This window comes from Oncorhynchus mykiss, chromosome 16 (genome assembly GCF_057628025.1).
Source record: "Oncorhynchus mykiss isolate SJ-2025 chromosome 16, ASM5762802v1, whole genome shotgun sequence".
In the NCBI taxonomy this organism is placed as follows: Eukaryota; Metazoa; Chordata; class Actinopteri; order Salmoniformes; family Salmonidae; genus Oncorhynchus; species Oncorhynchus mykiss.
The window spans coordinates 58,652,171-58,671,837 of NC_143037.1; the positions used below are offsets into that span (position 1 = coordinate 58,652,171).

A 19,667-nucleotide genomic window follows, 5' to 3' on the forward strand; every position below is an offset into this window, starting at 1 on the left:
CAACTGTTGGCTTACTGTACAAACTGCAGGCATAATCACTATTGTTTTAGTTGCTCTCATTGTTGTCAACATCGTTATGACAATTGTTTATTTTTATGGAAAATACTGACAAAGGAATGGAATGGAAATAGGCTATGTTTATCTTTATTGTACTGCCAGGTTAAAGAACATTTTAAACATAAAGAAAAACTTGTAGTTTATATATAAGGAGAGGATCTACATAATATATTAAGTACAGTACTGTATTGTGAAAGACTGATGGTAGTAGAGGTAGCTAATCCATGGAAGAAAACATGACATTCTACAAAAGCCTATTTTTCCGTAGCCCAGTAGAAGAACAGAGAACCATGGCCAGTTTATTCTTCATTTGGGGGGTCGCGTCGGCTACCACTACAAAGGTCCGGTTGCATTGTGGGTACAATAGTCCCTCGCCGCCCCAGTGCGCATGCTCCATAGAAAACTCCATTATTTTTTTTGCACGGAATCTGCAAGAAAAAATAATAACTGTGAAATAGAGATTAAAAGGTGCATCGGATGAGCTCCATTTTTGCTAAACATACACCAGCTTGATTGAACAGTGTCTGGAGATAACGACTGAATAATTTGGCGACACGATCAGACATCCTTGGGTCTTGGGACACTCCAGAATCAAGTAAATTTCTGTCAACGCTAGCTAGCCATCTAACGTTAGCCTAGCCCCGAGATCATAGGCGCAGTAAAATGAAGCATTATTGTCCTTTGTTTTTAACGAGACGGGCAAATGCAGCTAGACAGACGGATAGTTGATTGATGGCGCAAATCATTTGCACTGGAGGGTTGATCACCACATTGTCTGTCTAGATAATGTTAACATCCAAAACAATTTAGCGTTAGTAAGCCAGCTAGCTAACTCTGTCCGGGGTTCTCCCGCGAGCTTACTGGAGAAGACTCCAAAAACTTCGCGACCTTGTTTGAGAACAGAATGGTAGAATACATTTCGCACAATTGCTAAGAGCTAGCTAGCATGCATGACAATATATAAACACATTTCTCCCAAGTTCCCATTATTGAAATGTTACTATTTTGCAAGGTGTGTCTGTCAAGCTGTTACGACACTTTAGACTGCAACATTAGCTAACTAACGTTAGTTGGATAAAGGTAGCCTAGCTAGCTATGTAGGACAATCATTGCTGTGACTGTGATTTAACTTTATGTGCCGTTTCTGTAATGGCTATATTATAAAGTATAGTGTGCATGTGGGCTAGATAACTATTATCAAGTTACAAATGCTGTTTTCCCTTTCAATTTCAACATCCAGCTGCACACACCACCAGTCTCATTTAGCTCGCTAACTATCTAGGTAGCTATTTGATAATACGTCACTCAATTGAAATACCACTACTAGGCCTATCCTAATATATGCATCCCCTTCCTCGAATGCTATGTGGCTGTGTTTCAGAATCGAGAGATTATTTTTGTTCATAATTTTCACGTATTATTTTTTTAGGGCTATCTAACGTCAGGTCTATCTCAATCTTCTTTGCAGTCAAACTGTGGCCTTAGTGTCAGCTGCAGAGTTTTGGAGGAGTTGACCTCTGAAGCAGGGCCAGAAGACTTAACGTTAGTTCTTGGAGAGTTCTGCAAGGTGTTGGGGGGTGGTTGGCAGAGTGTGTGTGCTTCTCCCCTGACACAATGGCCTTCACACGGTGGATACCATAGCCAATAATATATTTGGCATTTCAAAGATGACAAGGTAGGCTTGAGAACATGATATCCTTCCTCACTCATCAGGCTAGCCCAATAACAGAGCCTAATGTTACTCCAAGTCCAAGGACCTTACATGTTCTTTTTAGAGGCGAAATGTCCCTGGCATCCAAAACAGCTAAATACTCCATCTCAATGTGAATGGATTCTCAGTTGCGGTACGATTCTAGAAACATAATGCCCTCTACTTTCATATCACATCAAAATAATTTCACAAATGCAAAATATACACTTACTGAACACTGTTTTAACTGGTTTTAACACAGTTGCAGCCAGCAGTATTTTTCAGTGACAAGTTTGTGGCGTCCGTCTTCCGTTTACACAGGTGTTCGGAGACGCAGATAGCTAATTAGCACAATTGGTCGACTCTGTTTTCCGTAAACAGACGCTGTAACATGGAAATATGGCCGTGTGGGAACCCCAACCCTATAAAGGTGTGTAGTAATTTAACCTTCTTTTTTTCCTAACAGATATGAAAGATAAGATATGTTTTCAAAACCGTACCGCAAGTGATGTGTGTAAACGTTTAGCACAAGCTTAACAAAACTCCCCTGGCCAGAAGATACTATCCACAATAGGTGCTAAAGGTAGTTAGCATTGATGAATGGGCTATCATCAGGCATGCTTTATGTTAGAGACTTTATATTGGTTTCTACGAGTTGGAACTCTGGTTGTCTTTTTTGTGGGATAACATTGGTGTCAGAATCTCAGTATAGTGGTCGTAATAGTTGTTCATCAAAGCATGTATTCATTCTACATTTGTTCCTGCTTCTTCTATCCCAAAGGTGCTGCAAAGCAGTTTTTACAAAATGATGGGAGGCAGTGAGAGTGGCAGTGGAGACAAGGATGGAGTTCACACTGTGGCAATACAAGTCCCCATTGGCTGGCAGAGGAGAGCGAAGGACGGGCTTGTGGTGTATGTCAGGTAAGCAAGTTCAGTAACACAGGCGGGTAAAATACTTTTTATACTTGTGTTATAAGCATATATGAGCCATTATAATGTTTTCATTTCCCAAAAGCTGGTCTGGAGCAGGGAATTGTAAAATATATTTGATTTCCCCTTCCCTTTATTTCATTGCTCATCTCCTGCATCCCTGTCCATTTCTACAGTCCAAGTGGCGCAGTCCTGTCCTCACTGGAAGATGTTAAGTCATATCTGTTGACCGATGGCACATGCAAGTGTGGCCTCGAGTGTCCGCTGGTCATCCACAAGGTGACTCCCTCTACATCTCACTTATTGTCTCACAACCAGTTTTGACTGGGGTTTGCTGAATGTATGTTCCTTTGTCTCTGCAGGTGTTTAACTTTAGCCTAGGGGTCAAAATTCAACAGCACAGCCAGCCGGTGGGGAAGGCAGAGCAGGACATGACAAAGCTCTGTAACCATCGGAGGAAAGTGGTTGCCATGGCAGCGCTCTGTCGCAGTATGCAGGCTTCACAACTGCCCTATGTTGCCCGTCACACAGGTAAATACAGTGCCTTCAGAAAGTCACACAGATAAATATAGTGCCTTCAGAAAGTATTCACACCCCTTGACTTTTTCCAAATTTTGTTCAAAATGGTATTCAAATTGACTTAAATGCCATTTTTTTGTCAACGATCTAAATACTCTGTCAAAGTGGAAGAAAAATACTAACATTTGAATAAAAAAATAACAATAAAACACTATCTTGATTAGATAAGTATTCAACACCGTGAGTCAATACATGTTAGAATCACGTTTGGCATCTGTAATCACTTTCTCTGTAAGTCTCTGAGATTTGCACACCTGGATTCTACAACATTTGTACAAAAAAACTTTTTTTTCTTCAACCTCTGTCAAGATGATTGTTGATCATTGCTAGACAGCCATTTTCAAGTCTTGCTGTAGATTTTTAAGCGGATTTTAAGTAAACTGTAGCTGGGCCACTTAGGAACATTTAATTTCGTCTTGGTAAGCAACGCCAGTGTATACTTGGCTTTGTGTTTTAGGTTATTGTCCTGCTGAAAGGTGAATTTGTCTCCCAGTGTCTGTTGGAAAGCAGACTGAACCAGGTCTTCCTCTAGGATTTGACCTATGCTTAGCTCTCTTACGTTTATTTTTTATTGCAAACAGGATGCATGCTCTGGAATATTTGCATTCTGTACAGGCTCCCTTCTTTTCATTCTGTCAGTTAGGTTAGTATTGTGGAGCAGCTACAATGTTGTTGTTCCATCCTCAGTTTTCTCCTATCACTGCCATTAAACTCTAACTGCGTTAAAGTCACTATTGGCCTCATTGTGAAATCCCTGAGCGGTTTCCTTCCTCTCCGGCAAGTGAGTTAGGAAGGACGCCTGTATGTTTGTAGTGACTGGGTGTATTGATACAGCATCCAAGTGTAATTCATAACCACCATGCTCAAAGGGATATTCAATGTCAATTTTTATCCATTTACCAATCAGTGCCCTTTGGAAGTAATTAGAAATCCTCCCGGGTCTTTGTGGTTGAATCTGTATTTGAAATTCACTACTCGACTGAGGGACCGTACATATAATTGTATGTGTGAGGTACAGAGATGAGGTAGTTATTCAGAAATACTGTTAAACTCTCTATTGCCCCGAGTTCATGCATTTATGATGTGACTTGTTAAGCAAAGGTTTACTCCTGAACTTATTTAGGCTTGCCATAACAAAGGGGTTGAATACTTTTTGACTTATTTCAACATTTTGAAAAACATAATTGAATACATTTTAAATGTGGGCTGTAACACAGAATGTGGAAAATGTCAAGGGGTGTGAGTACTTAATGAAGGCACTGTGTCAGCGCCTAAAAAATGAGTAGATCTAATGTAACAGAAATGAAGTGCTTTAAGGATCATTAAACGGCTATTGATGGTCAGGTACCAAAACATTTTTACATTGTGCTCTTCAAATAGTGCTCTCAGAAATGTCATTAATCATGTTGGTTAGGGCTGTGACAATATGGGATTTTGAGTAACAGTTAATTGCCATGGTTATTGTTGTAATTGCCATTTTTTTGTGAAAAATGTTTTGAGCTTGCAGTATTATAATACATTACATCTTTGAAAATTAGCTACGACATACCTATGATACAACACAGCTTTGAAAATGAGCTACGACATACCTATGATACAACACAGCTTTGAAAATGAGCTACGACATACCTATGATACAACACAGCTTTGAAAATGAGCTACGACATACCTATGATACAACACAGCTTTTAAAATGAGCTACGACATACCTATGATACAACACAGCTTTGAAAATGAGCTACGACATACCTATGATACAACACAGCTTTGAAAATGAGCTACGACATACCTATGATACAACACAGCTTTGGTGACACCCGTCTCAAAACAAATGGTTATGACCACTTGGAACTTTTGGAAACAAAGCTTCTACTCCTGACCATGCCTTTTTTCTCGTAAAATGATTAGGCTACCAACTTTACCCACTTCATGTAAAAATTATTCAAAACTGCTATTGGGTAAACTATATCTACTTGAAAAGGAAGTTGAATCTCACCCCCTACTAATGTATTAAGAATTATGAAGGAAAATGTGAGTTCATGGTTATTGCCCAAAATTGTCGGTTACACTATTATACAATTATTGTGCAAGCTCTAATGTATATTTTTGTTGTTGTTGCAGAGGTCACCAGTGGCATTATGGAGAACAGAGATCCTAAGAGGATGAGAGTGGACAGGGAAGAAAAAGAATGTGGCACTTACACCTCCAAACACCATCTAGTCCAGTCCAGGCCCAACAATAACCTCCACCCCAACTCTTGTGGCAGTCCTAAAAATTCTCCCCAACTTGTGTATTCTTACAATGGCTCCTCGCCCCTCTCACACAATAGCACTAACTCTTATCACACGCCTGATATTTTGAGGAGACTGCCACCTCCTCTCAATCTCCCCCCCAACACCTCTCCATTCTCCAGCTATGGGGCACCTCAGAGGTCCCTACGCACACCAACGCCTCAGAATCTCAGTCAGGGTCAGAGGGCACCACAGACTCCAGAAGCCCTCAGATCTCCTCATATGGGGCCCCTCTCTCCCCCTCATCCCTCCTCCCCTGGGACACTGGGGAGGGGAGGGCAGAGTCATCAACATGGTATCATCGTTGGGTCTCCCCTGTCCCCCTCATGTTCCCCCTCTCCCTCTGTGAGTATGAACTGCCCCTCTCCCCGCCAGCGCTCACGCCACCCCTCCGCCTCTTCTGCTCACTCTGAGCAGGGGGTGGGAGGGGTGGTGCTTGGGGGCTACCCCCCCAGAAGGATATCCTCTTCCTCCTCACACTCTCCTATACCAGGGGGGTCCCCTATCCTCCATTTCTCAAAATACAAGCTTGAGGACATCTTAGAGCAGTTTAAGAACTCTGGCAACAGTAGCACTAATAATCACATCCTTCACCCAAACTCACTGAGCAACCAAAACAATCCTCATATCCTCTCTCTAGCTCTTGAAAAGGTTGGGAGGCCCACAAAGGCACCTGCTTCTGCCTCAGGCATGGAGATCAGTGCTGGTCCTTCTGGTTTGCCTCTTGGAAAGTTCTTGAACCACCAGAAGCAACCCCACCCAGCTTCTTTTCCTGCCAGTAGTCTCCTCTCGGCAGCAGCCAAGGCCCAGCTGGCCAGCCAGATGACTCACAACCAGAGCTCCAATTCGCGCAACATCCTCAACTCAGCCCTCTCTTTGGAAGTCTCGAGGGAGTCTAAGCAATTGAAGGTAACAAACAGCACTTTACACAACAGCCTTCCCTCAATCGCTAGGCCCCTGTCTGCAGCCTCCCCCCTGCTTTCCCTCTCCCAGCCCCTAGCCTCCAGTCCCCTTCACCTCTCCCGTACGGACCGGACATCCCACAGGAAGCGGCAGCGGCGTTCGCCCACAGTGCTCAGCATGCTGAAGGAGTCCCAGATGACCGGTCCCAGAACCCCCGGCGACGTGCTCAACCTCTCCTCGCACTCTCAACCCTCCTCTACCTCAGCCTCGCCTTACCCCGCCATGTTAGAGAACCACCTCCAGGCCCTAAGACTCTCAGTCCGGCACTCTGGCACACTCGCAGGGCCCCAGAAGCAGCCTGACGGCGCCCTGGATTTCACAACAATCATGGCAGGTCAACCGGATCCCCCCACCCAGCCTCTCTCTGCTCTGCTTCACCTGCTCAGTGTGCAGAACGCTCAAGCCACTGGAGCGCAGCCCGGCTCTGGACACTGCACAGGAGGCATGAGGCAGAGCCCCAGGCAGTCTCCCTCGCCCTCCCATTTAAACATCAGACCATTCCCCGTGCAGTCCCCCACTAATCACAGTACCACACAAGGCCCATCACAGCCCCTCTCTCCCTCTCAGTCAAAGTCCAGGCGAGGTAATGCACAGTCTCCGTCTCGACCACATACGAGGACTAGTCCCAAACAGAGACGGTCTCCTTCCATGGCCCTGTCCAACGCTCAGTCAGCACAATATTGCAGTAGCCCCTCGCCCACCCCACACACCCCTAATAGGCTGTGGCAGGCCCAAAACCAACCTATGGATGCCACCACCATCCAGTCACCCATTGGCCAGGCCTTTCCTGAAGTCAGTGAATCAATGGAGATGGAGAGCATGTCAACACTAGGCCCTGGTCTCAACAGCACCTCCACCTCCAACCATAGCAGCAGCGTCACCAGCTACAGCAGCACCACCTCCCCCAGACCCCTGGATCTCAGTAACCACATGCTGGCACTGCTGGCAGCCTCTTCCACCACACCTCTTGGGGAGGGGGGCCTGGACAGAACCACCGGCAACAACACTACAGGTGAGGATGAACCTTTAAAGTGTTGTATTGTCACTTACACCGACCGGATAGGTGCAGTGAAATGTGTTGTTTTACAGGGTCAGCCATAGTAGTACGGCTCCACTGGAGAAAATTAGGATTAAGTACCTTGCTCAAGGGCACATCAACAGATTTTTTACATTGTTGTCTCAGGTATTCAAACCAGCGACCTTTCAGTTACTGGCCCAACGCTCTAACCGCTAGGCTACCTGAGGCCTAGGAAAATACACACATTTTTCATTAGACGTGTTAAGATTTGTTGAGTACTGTCTGTTTTGAAAAAGAACCTTCCTAATGCCGTTAATCCTGGTTCTCTCCAATCCTCTCTAGGGGTGCAAGAGCCTCAGAGTGTTGATCTTCAGGGCTCCACAGTGACCAAACCCCCGGGAGGCTGCAGCCCCCAGACCCTGGGGGACTCCACTTGCTCCTTACCCCTGGCTGAAGCCTTCCCCTTCATGAGTCAGGAGCAGCTTCTCCAGCTTCTATCTGCCACGGCCGGCCTGCCCTCCCTCCTGGACCCCACCATCCTGGGCTCTCTGCCCCTGGGCCTGTGGATTGGCGGTCAGCAGGGTCACCTCCCCATCTCCAACACACCTCAGCAACACCATCAACTGCCCGATCAACAACTACTACAACAATCAGAACAACAACTACTGTTACAGCATGAGCAACAGCAGAAACAACACCAGACTGCCCATCTGAACCACAACTTTCCATTTAGCTTATTCCCCTGTCTAATGGGAGGTCAGGGAGAGCTGCCTCTGAATCTCCTGGGTCTGTTGAACCCACTGCTACCCCCTTCTGCTGCCCCTACCCCAGGCCAGGAGTGTGATCTGGGGATGGGGGAGAAACTGGGCATCCAGGCTCTCCTCATGGCCTCCCTGCTACTAGGCCAGCAGCAGACTGCCATGTTGCCCCTGTCTGGGCTTGGCCAGCTGAGCCTGGACCTCCCCTTCCGGCAGCACATCCCAGCCCTGTTGGACGGTTTGTCTCTGGATAAAGGGTCTGGACTCCTGGACCCGTCATCCCTCCCCGGCCCTGGGCTCCTTGAGGCCCTCCAGGGCCTGCTTCCCCCCGCCGATGGGCCCCTCCAGGCCCTGCAGTCGCTCCTGCTCTCCACCCCCCTGCCTCCCCCGGCCTTCCTTTCCCTCAGCCCTGATCTGCTAACTGCTGCCCTGGGCTCTACTGGCCTCCCGCCTGCCCCTCATCTCCCCCTAACACAGCAACCCCAACAACCCCCACCTCAGGTAGGTTCTCTCCCTTAGCCTGGTCCTCTACCCTGTAGTTTTCCCTTGTCAAATAGTTAACACTGTATCTCTATTAGAGATGTCAGTTTGATGTTTGATCCTGTCTCCATCTAGGTCTCAACTTCAGGCCATGATGGGGGGATGGAAACTCTAATCCCCCTGTCTGTCCAGGGAAAGGACAACCCTGTCCTCCACCAGTTACTGCCTACTCTCCTCAACCCAGGGGTTCTAGGTTAGTCACAGCAACATTCATTTACACTGCTATAAATATCAAGGTTTTGTTGTCAATTACAAATGCGGAATCATAGTTAGTCTTTTCTATTACATTTCACTTTACATTTACAAACTTTGGGAACAGCTACAACAAAGCTATATCTTGTACATTACCCACATATTGCTTAGAATGTCACCTTATCCCATTCACAAACAGTTTTAATGATGAACCATGTGTATTTGTAGGAGACCTGTCTGCTCTGACCAGCCTCCACAGTCTTCTGGGGCTAGGTGCAGGCCCTCTCTTCCTGCCCCCCGTACAGGCCTCTGCCTTGGGCATGCCTCTGCTCCAGGGCCCTGATGGGGCCATCAACCTCCTCAACAACATCCAGGTACTTGTTGTGTTCCACTTATTTTTTTTAGGAGTGGCGCAGTCCCCCTCCTTTTGTAAAAAAAAAATGATTTATTGAAGAGATGGTAGTAAAGTGTTTGAAAGGCCAAGGGAAGGAGGGGGAGTAAAATGCCAGTGTGACGGTTTCGAACCCATGCCGACTCTGGCATACGTGTGCCGGGATCAACGGCTGTAACCACTGGACCACACCGCCCATTGTTTTCCACTCCTGACACAAGCCTTGTCCTGTGATTTTTGAAATATCTCTATCTTCCTTCTTCAGCTCAACATGGCACCACCCTCAGAGGGAGAAAAGCCAATCTCCTTACAGGAAACAGACAGCTCCTCCCTTCAGGAGGATATTCCAGCCAATCGGCTTACCCCAGAGACTGCGCCCAGCCCCTGTCCCGCCCTGGCCCCCGTGTCCCAGCGTGGAGAGGGCTCCGTGGTGAGCGTCCTGGACCCCTACGCTTCCTTCATGGACACTATCTACACCTCCTTCCTCCAGGTCAGTGCTAAAGAGCAGGAAGCAGTTCAGTCTGGGCCGGATGCCTTCGGTGCCTTACCGCCCTCCTACCCTGGGGAGCGTCGTTCCCCCTCCGCTCTCCTCCCTCAGGTCAGTGCCCCCCTCTCCCTGAGCCCTCGGCAGGCCTGCACCCTGAGGAACCCGGACCTGTCCCGGCTCAATATGGAGGCAGCCCACTCCCCGGCTCAGGGCACCCCTAAACCCAGCAACGATGGCTCCAACACGCCCCTGCAGAACAAGTTGGAGTTCCCAGAGTGTCACACTAACCCTCCTCTGCTTCCCATCTACCTGGAGGAAGCCAAGACAGACTCGTACAGCCAGGCTGTGTCCGATCGGCAGGGGGACAGACCCCAGGCAGGAGGGTACCAGAGTCCCAGAGACGGGAGCAGCTGCCCCAAGGAGGAGACTGGGGGTCTACAGCACACGGAGCAGGGCAGGGTGAGTCTGGCTGCTGTTTCCTTTAGTTTATTGTCCTGATTTAAACACAGTCAAAAAGGATCCCTAAATCCATCCTCCAAGCCCAAAGGAGGTCATTTTATTTTACCACTGCATGGCTAAAAATGCCATTTAGACACAATATTGCATTACAAGCAGTGAAAGATTGATGTAATTTGTGCCTTATTGATTAGTGTCCCTTCTCCCTTTCAGAACCAAACTGCACAAATGGGGGGAGCCAGAAGAGGCAGGAAAAGGAAACAAACGTGAGCTCATTTTGATTCTGTACTTGAATCTTTGATAACGATGAGCACCGATTTACTATTCTGCCCATCTTCTCGATGGCACTTATAACACTGCCACTTTTCCAAAGAACAAGGAAATGTAATACCAGTGTAAATATACTGATATTATTGTGTGTTTAAAAAACCAAATCAGGCTACAGAATGTGCTAGAGGACTTCAGAGAACTGGATTCTCCAGCCCTAGAGGAACCTAAACCCAGGGTAAAACACTAGACCACCCCACAACCCTTAACTTCATTGGACCTATTATATCAGTTTGTCCCTTAGTGTCTGCCGTCCAGACTGCTAATGATGATGTGATGTGTGTCTGTGTTGTAGGTGGTGCTGCTGAAGCCTGAGAGGTCGGTCCGGGGCAGGAGGCGGCGGGGAGCCAGGTCCCAGAGACAGTGACGGGAGCAGGTTCACCCCAACCCCGCCCCTATCACTGCTTTATATTGTCCAAGCTCCCCCACTCTGTTTTTACACTGCACTAATATATTGTCATGCCAACCTCTTACCTTTTGAATGGGAGTGATCTAGATGAAAAAATGAAAAATAGTTATGTGGATGCTTTCACTTAGGTCCTCTCTTAAGTCTGTGTGGTTGCTTGACATTGTGATTGATGGAGATCCGTTATGATGTGTTAGAATTATGTCTACAAAAAACTGCACTGTTTCTCAGTGTGTTTACTGTGAGTCAGGATAAGAGTATCTACTTGAATGACCTACATTTGCGCTCTGTTTGAGATTGTATGATGTCTGTGTGCCTGTGGATTGTGCACATTTGAGTGTTCAAGATGCTCAAGGTAGAAGTTGCCCCTGACCACAGATCTAGAATCAGATTACCTGGGGAGGGTTGTGTATCACCAAGCAGATGAGTTAGCCAGCTAAGTGTACTGCCTAAATAATCTGAAGTCGCATTTTCAAATTCATAAAGATAGATGTGAAATTGGCAAGACTCGACACTTCCAACAACCCACATTCAAGATAAGCTTTCTTATAGAACCTGCTCTATAAAGTGGTCATGCTTTGTGATACACCCCTTTGTATGTTCTCTGTGGTGTGTTTAGTAAACGATGCACATTTCAATTAGGTCCTTTCACAGGGGAATGGCTGATGAAAAAGTGTGAGTTATGTGTGGGGTTTTTAACTCAATGTATTTTTGGGTGGGATGTAGTTGTACTTTCTCTCATTGTCCTTCGGATCGCTGTGCTATACACTATTACAGCCCAGTAATGCTGGCATATCTTATTTAAATGAAAAGAAGCAGATTATGCAATTTCTACACATGGAGATTTGTAAATATGTACAGTTAATGTGTTTTATTTTATATTGTTAGAGACAATGAATTGTGAATTTTCGGGGAATTGTAATTAAGTATTTTCTCATTCTACCCTTGCTTTCAATACTTATGTTAAAAGAATATTAAATTGTTGACTGTAGCTTTCTTTTTATATGGGAGTCTTTTTTTTATTTAATATTAAACTATTTACAGAAAATGTGCCTCCTTATTTGATTTTGGCAGCTTAAATCTACTGAATTGTCTAGCAAGTAACCACCCTCTTATTTGCAAAATTATACGTGTTGCATCAGTAGAAAGGACCACGAGCCCAAACTCCGCTTTTGATCAATAAATGTAATTCTTTCCCATTGTGAATGTGGTTAGCTTTACATTCCGGGAAGAATGCCTTCCTAGCAGAGAGAAGAAACAATCCAAACGACAAAACGTTCACAATTGAAAAAGCAACATAATTTACTTAAGTCTTGGTTGCATATGAAATCTTTCATTTATATATAGTTGAATCAAGCAGTTGATTCCATAAAGCGGAATAGGCCTACGTAAATGACGTTCTGATGCTGCTGATAGGCTACATCCGGTGCCTGGATGCTGATATGGATGCTGAGGCGGGTACCACTTTAAAGGGAAGAGGCAGACCACGCCCTACGCTCCACACAGTAAAGAAGTCTCACCTTCAACCAGCCTGACCGACTGTGCCGCCAACTATCTGACAACGACACATCTGAGAAAAACATCCGTGACTACGTCCATCTTTCAAGATTTAGCCAGAGGAGGAATTTAGCAAAAAATCTATATATTCTTACAAGGATGTAACCCATTGCGATTTTAATTCGAATTTACATGGCCTATTTTTGCTGCGACATGCTCGAAGCATCATTTTTGGCCTCTAAATTGTAGTTTATCTGTTGTCAACTGTCAAGCGTTACCTCTTGAGTTGAAATATTGTTCTACCTTTAAGACATACGTTTAAGGACGTTTCTGGTTGCATCTTAGCAGATCGTTCATTCATTATTTTACGATCGACGGGCTGCAAATTGCTTTAATCTGATTCTCGATTAGTTTATTCCAACCCCATCCGTTGAATTTGCGCAATGGCCGATGTAACCTCAGAATGTAATATCAAAGTTTTGTGTCGCTTTCGCCCCCTGAATCAATCGGAGATTCTGCGTGGGGATCAATTTATCCCTACATTTCAAGGAGATGACAGTGTCAACGTTGGGGTAAGGCGCTTTGTTTCTCATATGCTCATTAATAAATAATTAACCTGTTATAATTAACCTGTTATGTTTTCGTTTGGACTGCCAATAATAACAATGATTTGTGATTGAAATTAGGCCCTACCTGATGATTTACAATCGTTATTACTGCGTAGCCTAGCCTGTAAAGGCAAATGTGATTCTATTCAGTGCAGTCGGCTCAGTGTAGGCTCATTTACTGGTCACGTTTTATTTTCTGCAGTTACATCGGCCCCCATAAAATCGACACCAACTTACATTAACCTTTTCCCTGCTTAGGCTATGAATAACATACATGAAAACGGGCTGAAGATACTACACGCCTATTTGGGTGATCAACCTAGCCTGTCTATAACACCAGTGTTATGAAACAGGCAGGGAGCAGGTCTCGAACCCTCGACCTTCTAGCCCGAGGTCCGGTGCGCTATCGACTGTGCCGCAAAAGCATGCTCGTGCAGCAGAGTCGATTTCCGCGCTTATAATCGTTACACGATTGCTTTGATTATCGGGGAGATGTTCAGGATAAAACATTCAGGCTGCTGTTATTCGTGTTGTAACGAGTTGGTTCGTAGGTAATGACAATGGTACATTAGATGTATGTTCAAGGAATGTAGATAATGTAAGCCCAAGATCAATGCCAGTTCATAAAACACAGTGCCGCTTAATCAGTCCCTCTTCAGACAGGACTACTAGTCTTCATGGTTCGATCAGGGCCAGGGCAGAGTGGAAAGAGATGGTGGATTCATTTAGAGTTTAGCTAAGGATGTTCATGGAAACCTTAGGCTGACCTCTTCAGTCATAATTCTTAACAATGGGCCAAGAACCTGTTCTCTTATTGCACATGGAGGAGAGGATCAATATCATTCTACTGTTTAGAACGGATCCACTCTCCTCTGTGCCAGACTGACTCTGTGGACAATGATTTTGTCATGGGGATGCGTCTGTAGTGCTAGTGATCAGATACTCTTCTGTTTTTCTAAAAGGATTGAGATTCAATATATTATATGCCTACAATGCAAGTTTGAAGGATCCTATATGCATTCTGAATGATTTCCATATTTGAAGACCTGCTGTGTTAAAATCCAGTCTGAGTCAAGCTCTTGGTTATGCGTCATCTGCTTCAGTCAATGATAACCTATATGACATCATTTCCCAAAGGCTTACATGACTAGCATGTGGTGAAGAGACAAGCAGGGTTGCATTCAAGATCACATCGTTGTGAGATGATTCTAAACCTTTTTGGTAGGCACGCAGATGAAACACTATGCCCTCCAAACTCTATCCTAGGACGTTTTGGAAACGGGATTATTTCTCTACGGTTTTGGTACTTATTGTCTCTGACCTTTTTTCATCTGTCCCTTTAATTGATTCAGTGATTGACAAACATATATTGTCTACCACTATCCATAAATAAGGAACCAAGAACAAACTTGATTGCATTTCCATTGTTGTTTGTTTGTTTGGCATATACAGTTTACATGAAATAACAATGCTAATTGGAAAGACAATTGGAGACAAGAAAATGTCCCTCATTATGTCTAGGCTATATCTTGCTTCATCCTGGTCTGTGTAGTTACAGCTACCATTTTTGGTTTACAAAATGACCTAATGTCTTTGTGTTTCCCAGGGGCGGTCCTATGTGTTCGACCGGGTTTTTCCCACCAACACCACTCAGGAGCAGGTCTACAATGCCTGTGCTAAGCAAATTGTCAAGGGTAAGGACCAGATACGGTCAACAATGGCAGAACAACATCCACATGCAGACTATGGAGGTGTAGAGAGATAAAAGAGAAATCGACATGGGGTTTTGACTCATCAATTGATTAAACCAGTCGGTGACATCACACAGTATTACTTGCTGCCGTTGTTTCCCATAACTGTGTTCATATTAAATGTTGTTGGTGTTTTTCTTATTTTCAGACTTGAAGGCCTGAAGAAATTATTTTGTTTGTATAATTTCCTCAAATGATCTTGGTTTCCCTCTGTTTATATAGATGTGCTGGGTGGATACAACGGCACTATTTTCGCATATGGACAGACTGCCTCTGGGAAGACTCACACCATGGAGGTACAGTGGGAGTCATTACAATGATGAGAAAAACGAATATACATAATCCAGTATTTTAAAATACTTTTTATCTTCTTAAAAAGTGATGATCTCGCATTATGAAATAACTCCATAAATCAGCATAAATATGGCTTCAGTTTGGTTTCAATCAAAATGTAATACCCCGGATCTTGCTTTGGGGGCATTTGTACCCCCCCCCCCCTGGTAAATCCTTTTGGAAAAACACTGCTTGTAATGATACGAGGGTTTTAAACACCAGAGACTGACTGCACAGTATGTCTTTATAGGGAAAACTGCATGACCCCAATCAGATGGGCATCATCCCCAGGATTGCAGAGGACATCTTCAACCATATCTTTGGCATGGATGAGAACCTGGAGTTCCACATCAAGGTTTGGATTCATCTCCATCTCCTCAACCAAATGTAGGATGATACCACAAAGACTCAGTGGCAATAAGTATTGCTCTTACATGAAGCCACAGCATGTTTGACTTTTGATTGTGATTATCTCATCTTTTCTCTTTCCTCTTTGAAGGTTTCATATTTTGAAGTCTATATGGACAAAATTCGTGATCTCCTGGATGGTTTGTACACAGTTTACCGAAATGTTATATACCAAGTCCACATCCAATGCCATTACTGAGCCAAATCTTCTTCAAAGACTGTCTGCTCTGAATGTTATTTATTTATCTTGTAGTGACCAAGACTAACCTGGCTGTTCATGAGGATAAGAACAAGATCCCATATGTAAAGGTGGGTTTACCAAGGCCAACCATACCTAACTACCCCAACATCTGTTTATAACTGTGCATTAGATTTTCCAATAAAAAAGGAGCATGCATATTCATTATTAACCCTTTATTATCTCACTTCTCTACCATCCCTGTCTCCCCCTTCCCCACACCCTGTGATGTAGGGTTGCACTGAGCGCTTTGTGTCCAGCCCTGATGAGGTCATGGATGTCATTGACGAGGGGAAAAACAACCGCCATGTTGCCGTGACCAGTAAGCCTTCAGAATGTTTCATTCCACCACTATCCATCTAAGAAGATAATCCAGTGCCATGTTTTTCTGCTAGCAGGAGAGTTGCATGGTTAGTGGAGTGTCTGGTGACAGTTCAGCCATGTGACTCATTATGGCTTATATAGTATCACTTCTTCCCACTTGTATTCTACTTACAAGCAGTATCTCTACATATATGGAGGACCTTCTCAATTACAAGGGTCCAACTGGGTGTCTGCTGGCTAATGTAATGCTGACTCACTGTAGCATAGTCATAACACTGTAATGGGCTCAGGTCTGCTGATAATGAGTTGGTACTATAAGATAGGAGCAGCTTACTAACATGAGCCTTTATTCTGGGCACTGTAGGTCGCATCAGGAGAAGGACTCCGATATTGGTCCTATCCTGAAATGTTTTTTATAGAGTACAGAGTACAATTTTTATAGAGTACATTGCGTACTCTCATTTGCATCGTATATCAGTGAGAAACTTGCATTATTGATCCAGAAAAACATGGATTCTGCCCATCAAAATAAACAAAATACACGTAAATCCCTTAATACACTATAGGCTTATTTTGTGCAAAGATGCTCATTCGACTCCATGTTGTTCTTTCTCCCCATAGACATGAATGAGCACAGCTCTCGCAGTCACAGCATCTTCCTGATCAACATCAAGCAAGAGCATACGGAGACAGAGCAGAAGCTGTGTGGGAAACTCTATCTGGTGGACTTGGCTGGTAGTGAGAAGGTAAGACCTGTCTGTCTGTCTGCCTGTCTGGTTTACCTGGCTGGGTTAAGGTGAGAGAGACTATGGACCGCTGAAGCAATTTCTCCTCTGTATACTCCATTGTAGCAGCATTTCTCAGAACCAAGAGATGATGTATGGAGCTATGTCCACAAGGACAGATTTTAGTGACCTTTTAGTGACCTTTCCATGGGTCATTAAGTCACAGTCGGTAATTCAGTTTCTCCATCTCTCCCTCTCTCTGTTTCACTCTCTCTCTGTTTCTCTCTCTGTTTCTCTCTCTGTTTCTCTCTTTGTTTCTCTCTGGCTCTCTCTCTCTCTCTCTCAGGTCAGCAAAACCGGTGCTGCGGGCGCCGTCCTTGATGAGGCCAAAAACATCAATAAGTCTCTGTCCGCTCTGGGCAACGTGATATCTGCTCTGGCTGAAGGGACGGTGAGTCCAGTACACAGCCGTCCACCTTACTTATCATTCATCCCAGCACCTCCACACATCCATCTGTATCAACTTACTGCACATTCATCTCCAAGCCACCAACCCAACCCAACCCCTGGACCTGCTAATGAAGGTTCACAACTCAGTGCCAACCCATCTGAAGCCTAGTCAATGCCAACTCACTACTCACCACACACACCAATGCCAACCTCCTGGCCTTACTCTGCCAGCAAGGTTAACTGAATGCTGCATTTGTACTCCTACTTCCCCTTCTCTTACTCACTGTATCTCTTCTTCCTCTGTTTTATTTGTCAGAAAACTCACGTGCCGTACCGTGACAGCAAGATGACCCGTATTCTGCAGGACTCTCTGGGGGGAAACTGTAGGACCACCATGTTCATCTGCTGCTCCCCCTCCAGCTACAACGATGCCGAAACCAAATCCACCCTGATGTTCGGACAACGGTAACAAACACTCAGCCCACTCTGTCAGGTTCTACACTCTGCTCACAGTTCTACTCAAAAACGGCCAATGTGTTATCATGGCCCTAGTCAAAGGATTTTGAATCAGTATTTCCTAAATCCGTATTCATAATCTATTGCTCCAGAATAAATATACAGTATAAACCTGTATTATATTATCCCCACTATAATTTATTTAATTTAACTAGGCAAGTCAGTTAAGAACAAATTCTTATTTTCAATGACAGCGGGTTAACTGCCTGTTCAGGGGCAGAACGACAGATTTGTACCTTGTCAGCTCGGGGATATGAACTTGCAACCTTTCGGTTACTAGTCCAACGCTCTAACCACTGCCGCCCCAATCTGTGACTGCATTATCATGGCATTAACCCCCATTCGCTCTACTTTCGCAGTGCTAAGACCATCAGGAACACGGCGTCCGTCAACCTGGAGCTGACGGCCGATCAGTGGAAGAGGAAGTACGAGAAGGAGAAGGAGAAGAACAAGGCCATGAAGGAGACCACCCAGAGGCTGGAGGCTGAGCTCAACCGCTGGAGGAACGGTTAGACTTACTGAGAGATAAAAATAGTTTACTGGATTGAAACATTTTATAGGTCATAATTACATTCCTAGTTTATTACATTTGATTCTTGTTAATTACAGTATTTTTCACAATGTTGATTCATTTACAGTTGTAAAGGTATGCGTAACTGGCCGCACTGAAGTCAGGCGCAGGAGAGCAGAATTGGGTAGCAAACGGAGCCCTTTATTATGGCGAACAGACACCTGGCACTAAGAAAAATAAACAAATACGGGTTGACATAACCCGGCGCAAACCAGTCTGATGTGCACATACACGTAACAACAAACCATTCCACACACAGACAGGGGGGGAAATAGAGGGTTAAATACACATCACATAATGAGGGAATGTAAACCAGGTGTGCGGAAAAACAAGACAAAACAAATGGAAAATGAAAAGTGGATCGGCGATGGCTAGAAGACCGGTGACGTCGACTGCCGAACGCCGCCCAAACAAGGAGAGGAACTGACTTCGGCGGAAGTCGTGACAACAGTCTTAATATACTTTGCCTTGCAAAATGCTTGCCTTGCATATTCTTGATACGCCTATAACTCTGTTTACCTAAGGATGGGAACAAGGCACATCGTGTCAGCACACTTATGTTCCAGGAAAAAGCTTGTCTTAGCTTCTCTAGACAGATGAGTAGGAAGTCCATTCTCTTAAGCGCTGACATAGGCTGCTGACCCATCATCTCCTTTCTCCATCCTCTCCACTCTTCATGCTCCTCCAGGGGAGAACGTTCCTGAGATGGAGAGGACCACTGCTGACGTGGTGCGTCTGGAGTCGGTGGAGGAGCGGAGCCCCGTGTTGATCTTGGACAACGACACCTCCTCCATCGTGGTGCGTATCTCAGAGGAGGAGCGTCAGAAATACGAGGAGGAGATCCGCAAGCTCTACAAGCAGTTGGACGACAAGGTCAGTGCCTGTTCAAACACACACACACACACACACACACACACACACACACACACACACACACACACACACACACACACACACACACACACACACACACACACACACACACACACACACACACACACACACACACACACATACTCATTGGGGGATATGGAGATCTACACATGCACACACTGTATACAAAAAAACAAAGTAGACCAGTATCCCTTAAAACAAACAGTACAATGTCTTCAATTCATTTCCACCAGTAAACCGAGTGACCATAGTGTGTGTGCGTGTCTC

At 45.0% G+C, this 19,667-nt stretch overlaps 2 protein-coding genes across 10 annotated transcripts in view; both read left to right on the forward strand.

The window, feature by feature from the left end:
* The first annotated feature begins 438 nt into the window (after positions 1 to 438).
* LOC110492357 (uncharacterized) lies at positions 439 to 12,133 on the forward strand. Of its 6 annotated transcripts, none has more exons than XM_090203502.1 (15): positions 439 to 652; positions 1,526 to 1,732; positions 2,069 to 2,177; positions 2,529 to 2,668; positions 2,854 to 2,956; positions 3,040 to 3,208; positions 5,378 to 7,522; positions 7,871 to 8,787; positions 8,902 to 9,019; positions 9,247 to 9,392; positions 9,675 to 9,899; positions 10,008 to 10,355; positions 10,566 to 10,618; positions 10,791 to 10,857; positions 10,975 to 12,133. In XM_090203502.1, the coding sequence occupies exons 3-15, from the start codon at positions 2,139 to 2,141 to the stop codon at positions 11,044 to 11,046; spliced, it is 4,542 nt and encodes a 1,513-aa protein (XP_090059628.1). In that variant the 5' UTR covers positions 439 to 652; positions 1,526 to 1,732; positions 2,069 to 2,138; the 3' UTR covers positions 11,047 to 12,133. The 6 variants fall into 6 exon arrangements, with proteins under 6 accessions (XP_090059628.1, XP_021422277.2, XP_021422272.2 ...); XM_021566602.3 differs by having other exon boundaries at positions 5,378 to 6,456; positions 6,541 to 7,522; positions 9,675 to 10,355; XM_021566597.3 differs by having other exon boundaries at positions 9,675 to 10,355.
* Positions 12,134 to 12,493: 360 nt separating this feature from the next.
* Positions 12,494 to 19,667, forward strand: part of LOC110492358 (kinesin heavy chain) — a 28,989-nt gene continuing 21,815 nt past the window's right edge. For all 4 annotated transcript variants that reach the window (XM_036947340.2, XM_036947341.2, XM_036947342.2 and 1 more), the window contains exons 1-12: positions 12,494 to 13,154; positions 14,797 to 14,884; positions 15,164 to 15,237; positions 15,525 to 15,629; positions 15,774 to 15,822; positions 15,936 to 15,991; positions 16,155 to 16,242; positions 16,866 to 16,990; positions 17,316 to 17,420; positions 17,736 to 17,884; positions 18,295 to 18,443; positions 19,195 to 19,379. In XM_036947340.2, the coding sequence (XP_036803235.2) occupies positions 13,026 to 13,154; positions 14,797 to 14,884; positions 15,164 to 15,237; positions 15,525 to 15,629; positions 15,774 to 15,822; positions 15,936 to 15,991; positions 16,155 to 16,242; positions 16,866 to 16,990; positions 17,316 to 17,420; positions 17,736 to 17,884; positions 18,295 to 18,443; positions 19,195 to 19,379 (1,302 nt within the window). In that variant the 5' untranslated portion in view covers positions 12,494 to 13,025. The remainder of the gene's footprint in view (positions 13,155 to 14,796; positions 14,885 to 15,163; positions 15,238 to 15,524; positions 15,630 to 15,773; positions 15,823 to 15,935; positions 15,992 to 16,154; positions 16,243 to 16,865; positions 16,991 to 17,315; positions 17,421 to 17,735; positions 17,885 to 18,294; positions 18,444 to 19,194; positions 19,380 to 19,667) is intronic.

Bases quoted from the DNA above. Each gene is read 5' to 3' on its own strand.
- LOC110492357 (XM_021566597.3), top strand. From the start codon at position 2,139: ATGGAAATATGGCCGTGTGGGAACCCCAACCCTATAAAG. The intron at 2,669-2,853 runs GTAAGCAAGTTC...CCATTTCTACAG, and splicing joins GGGCTTGTGGTGTATGTCAG to TCCAAGTGGCGCAGTCCTGT. The intron at 2,957-3,039 runs GTGACTCCCTCT...TTGTCTCTGCAG, and splicing joins GTCCGCTGGTCATCCACAAG to GTGTTTAACTTTAGCCTAGG.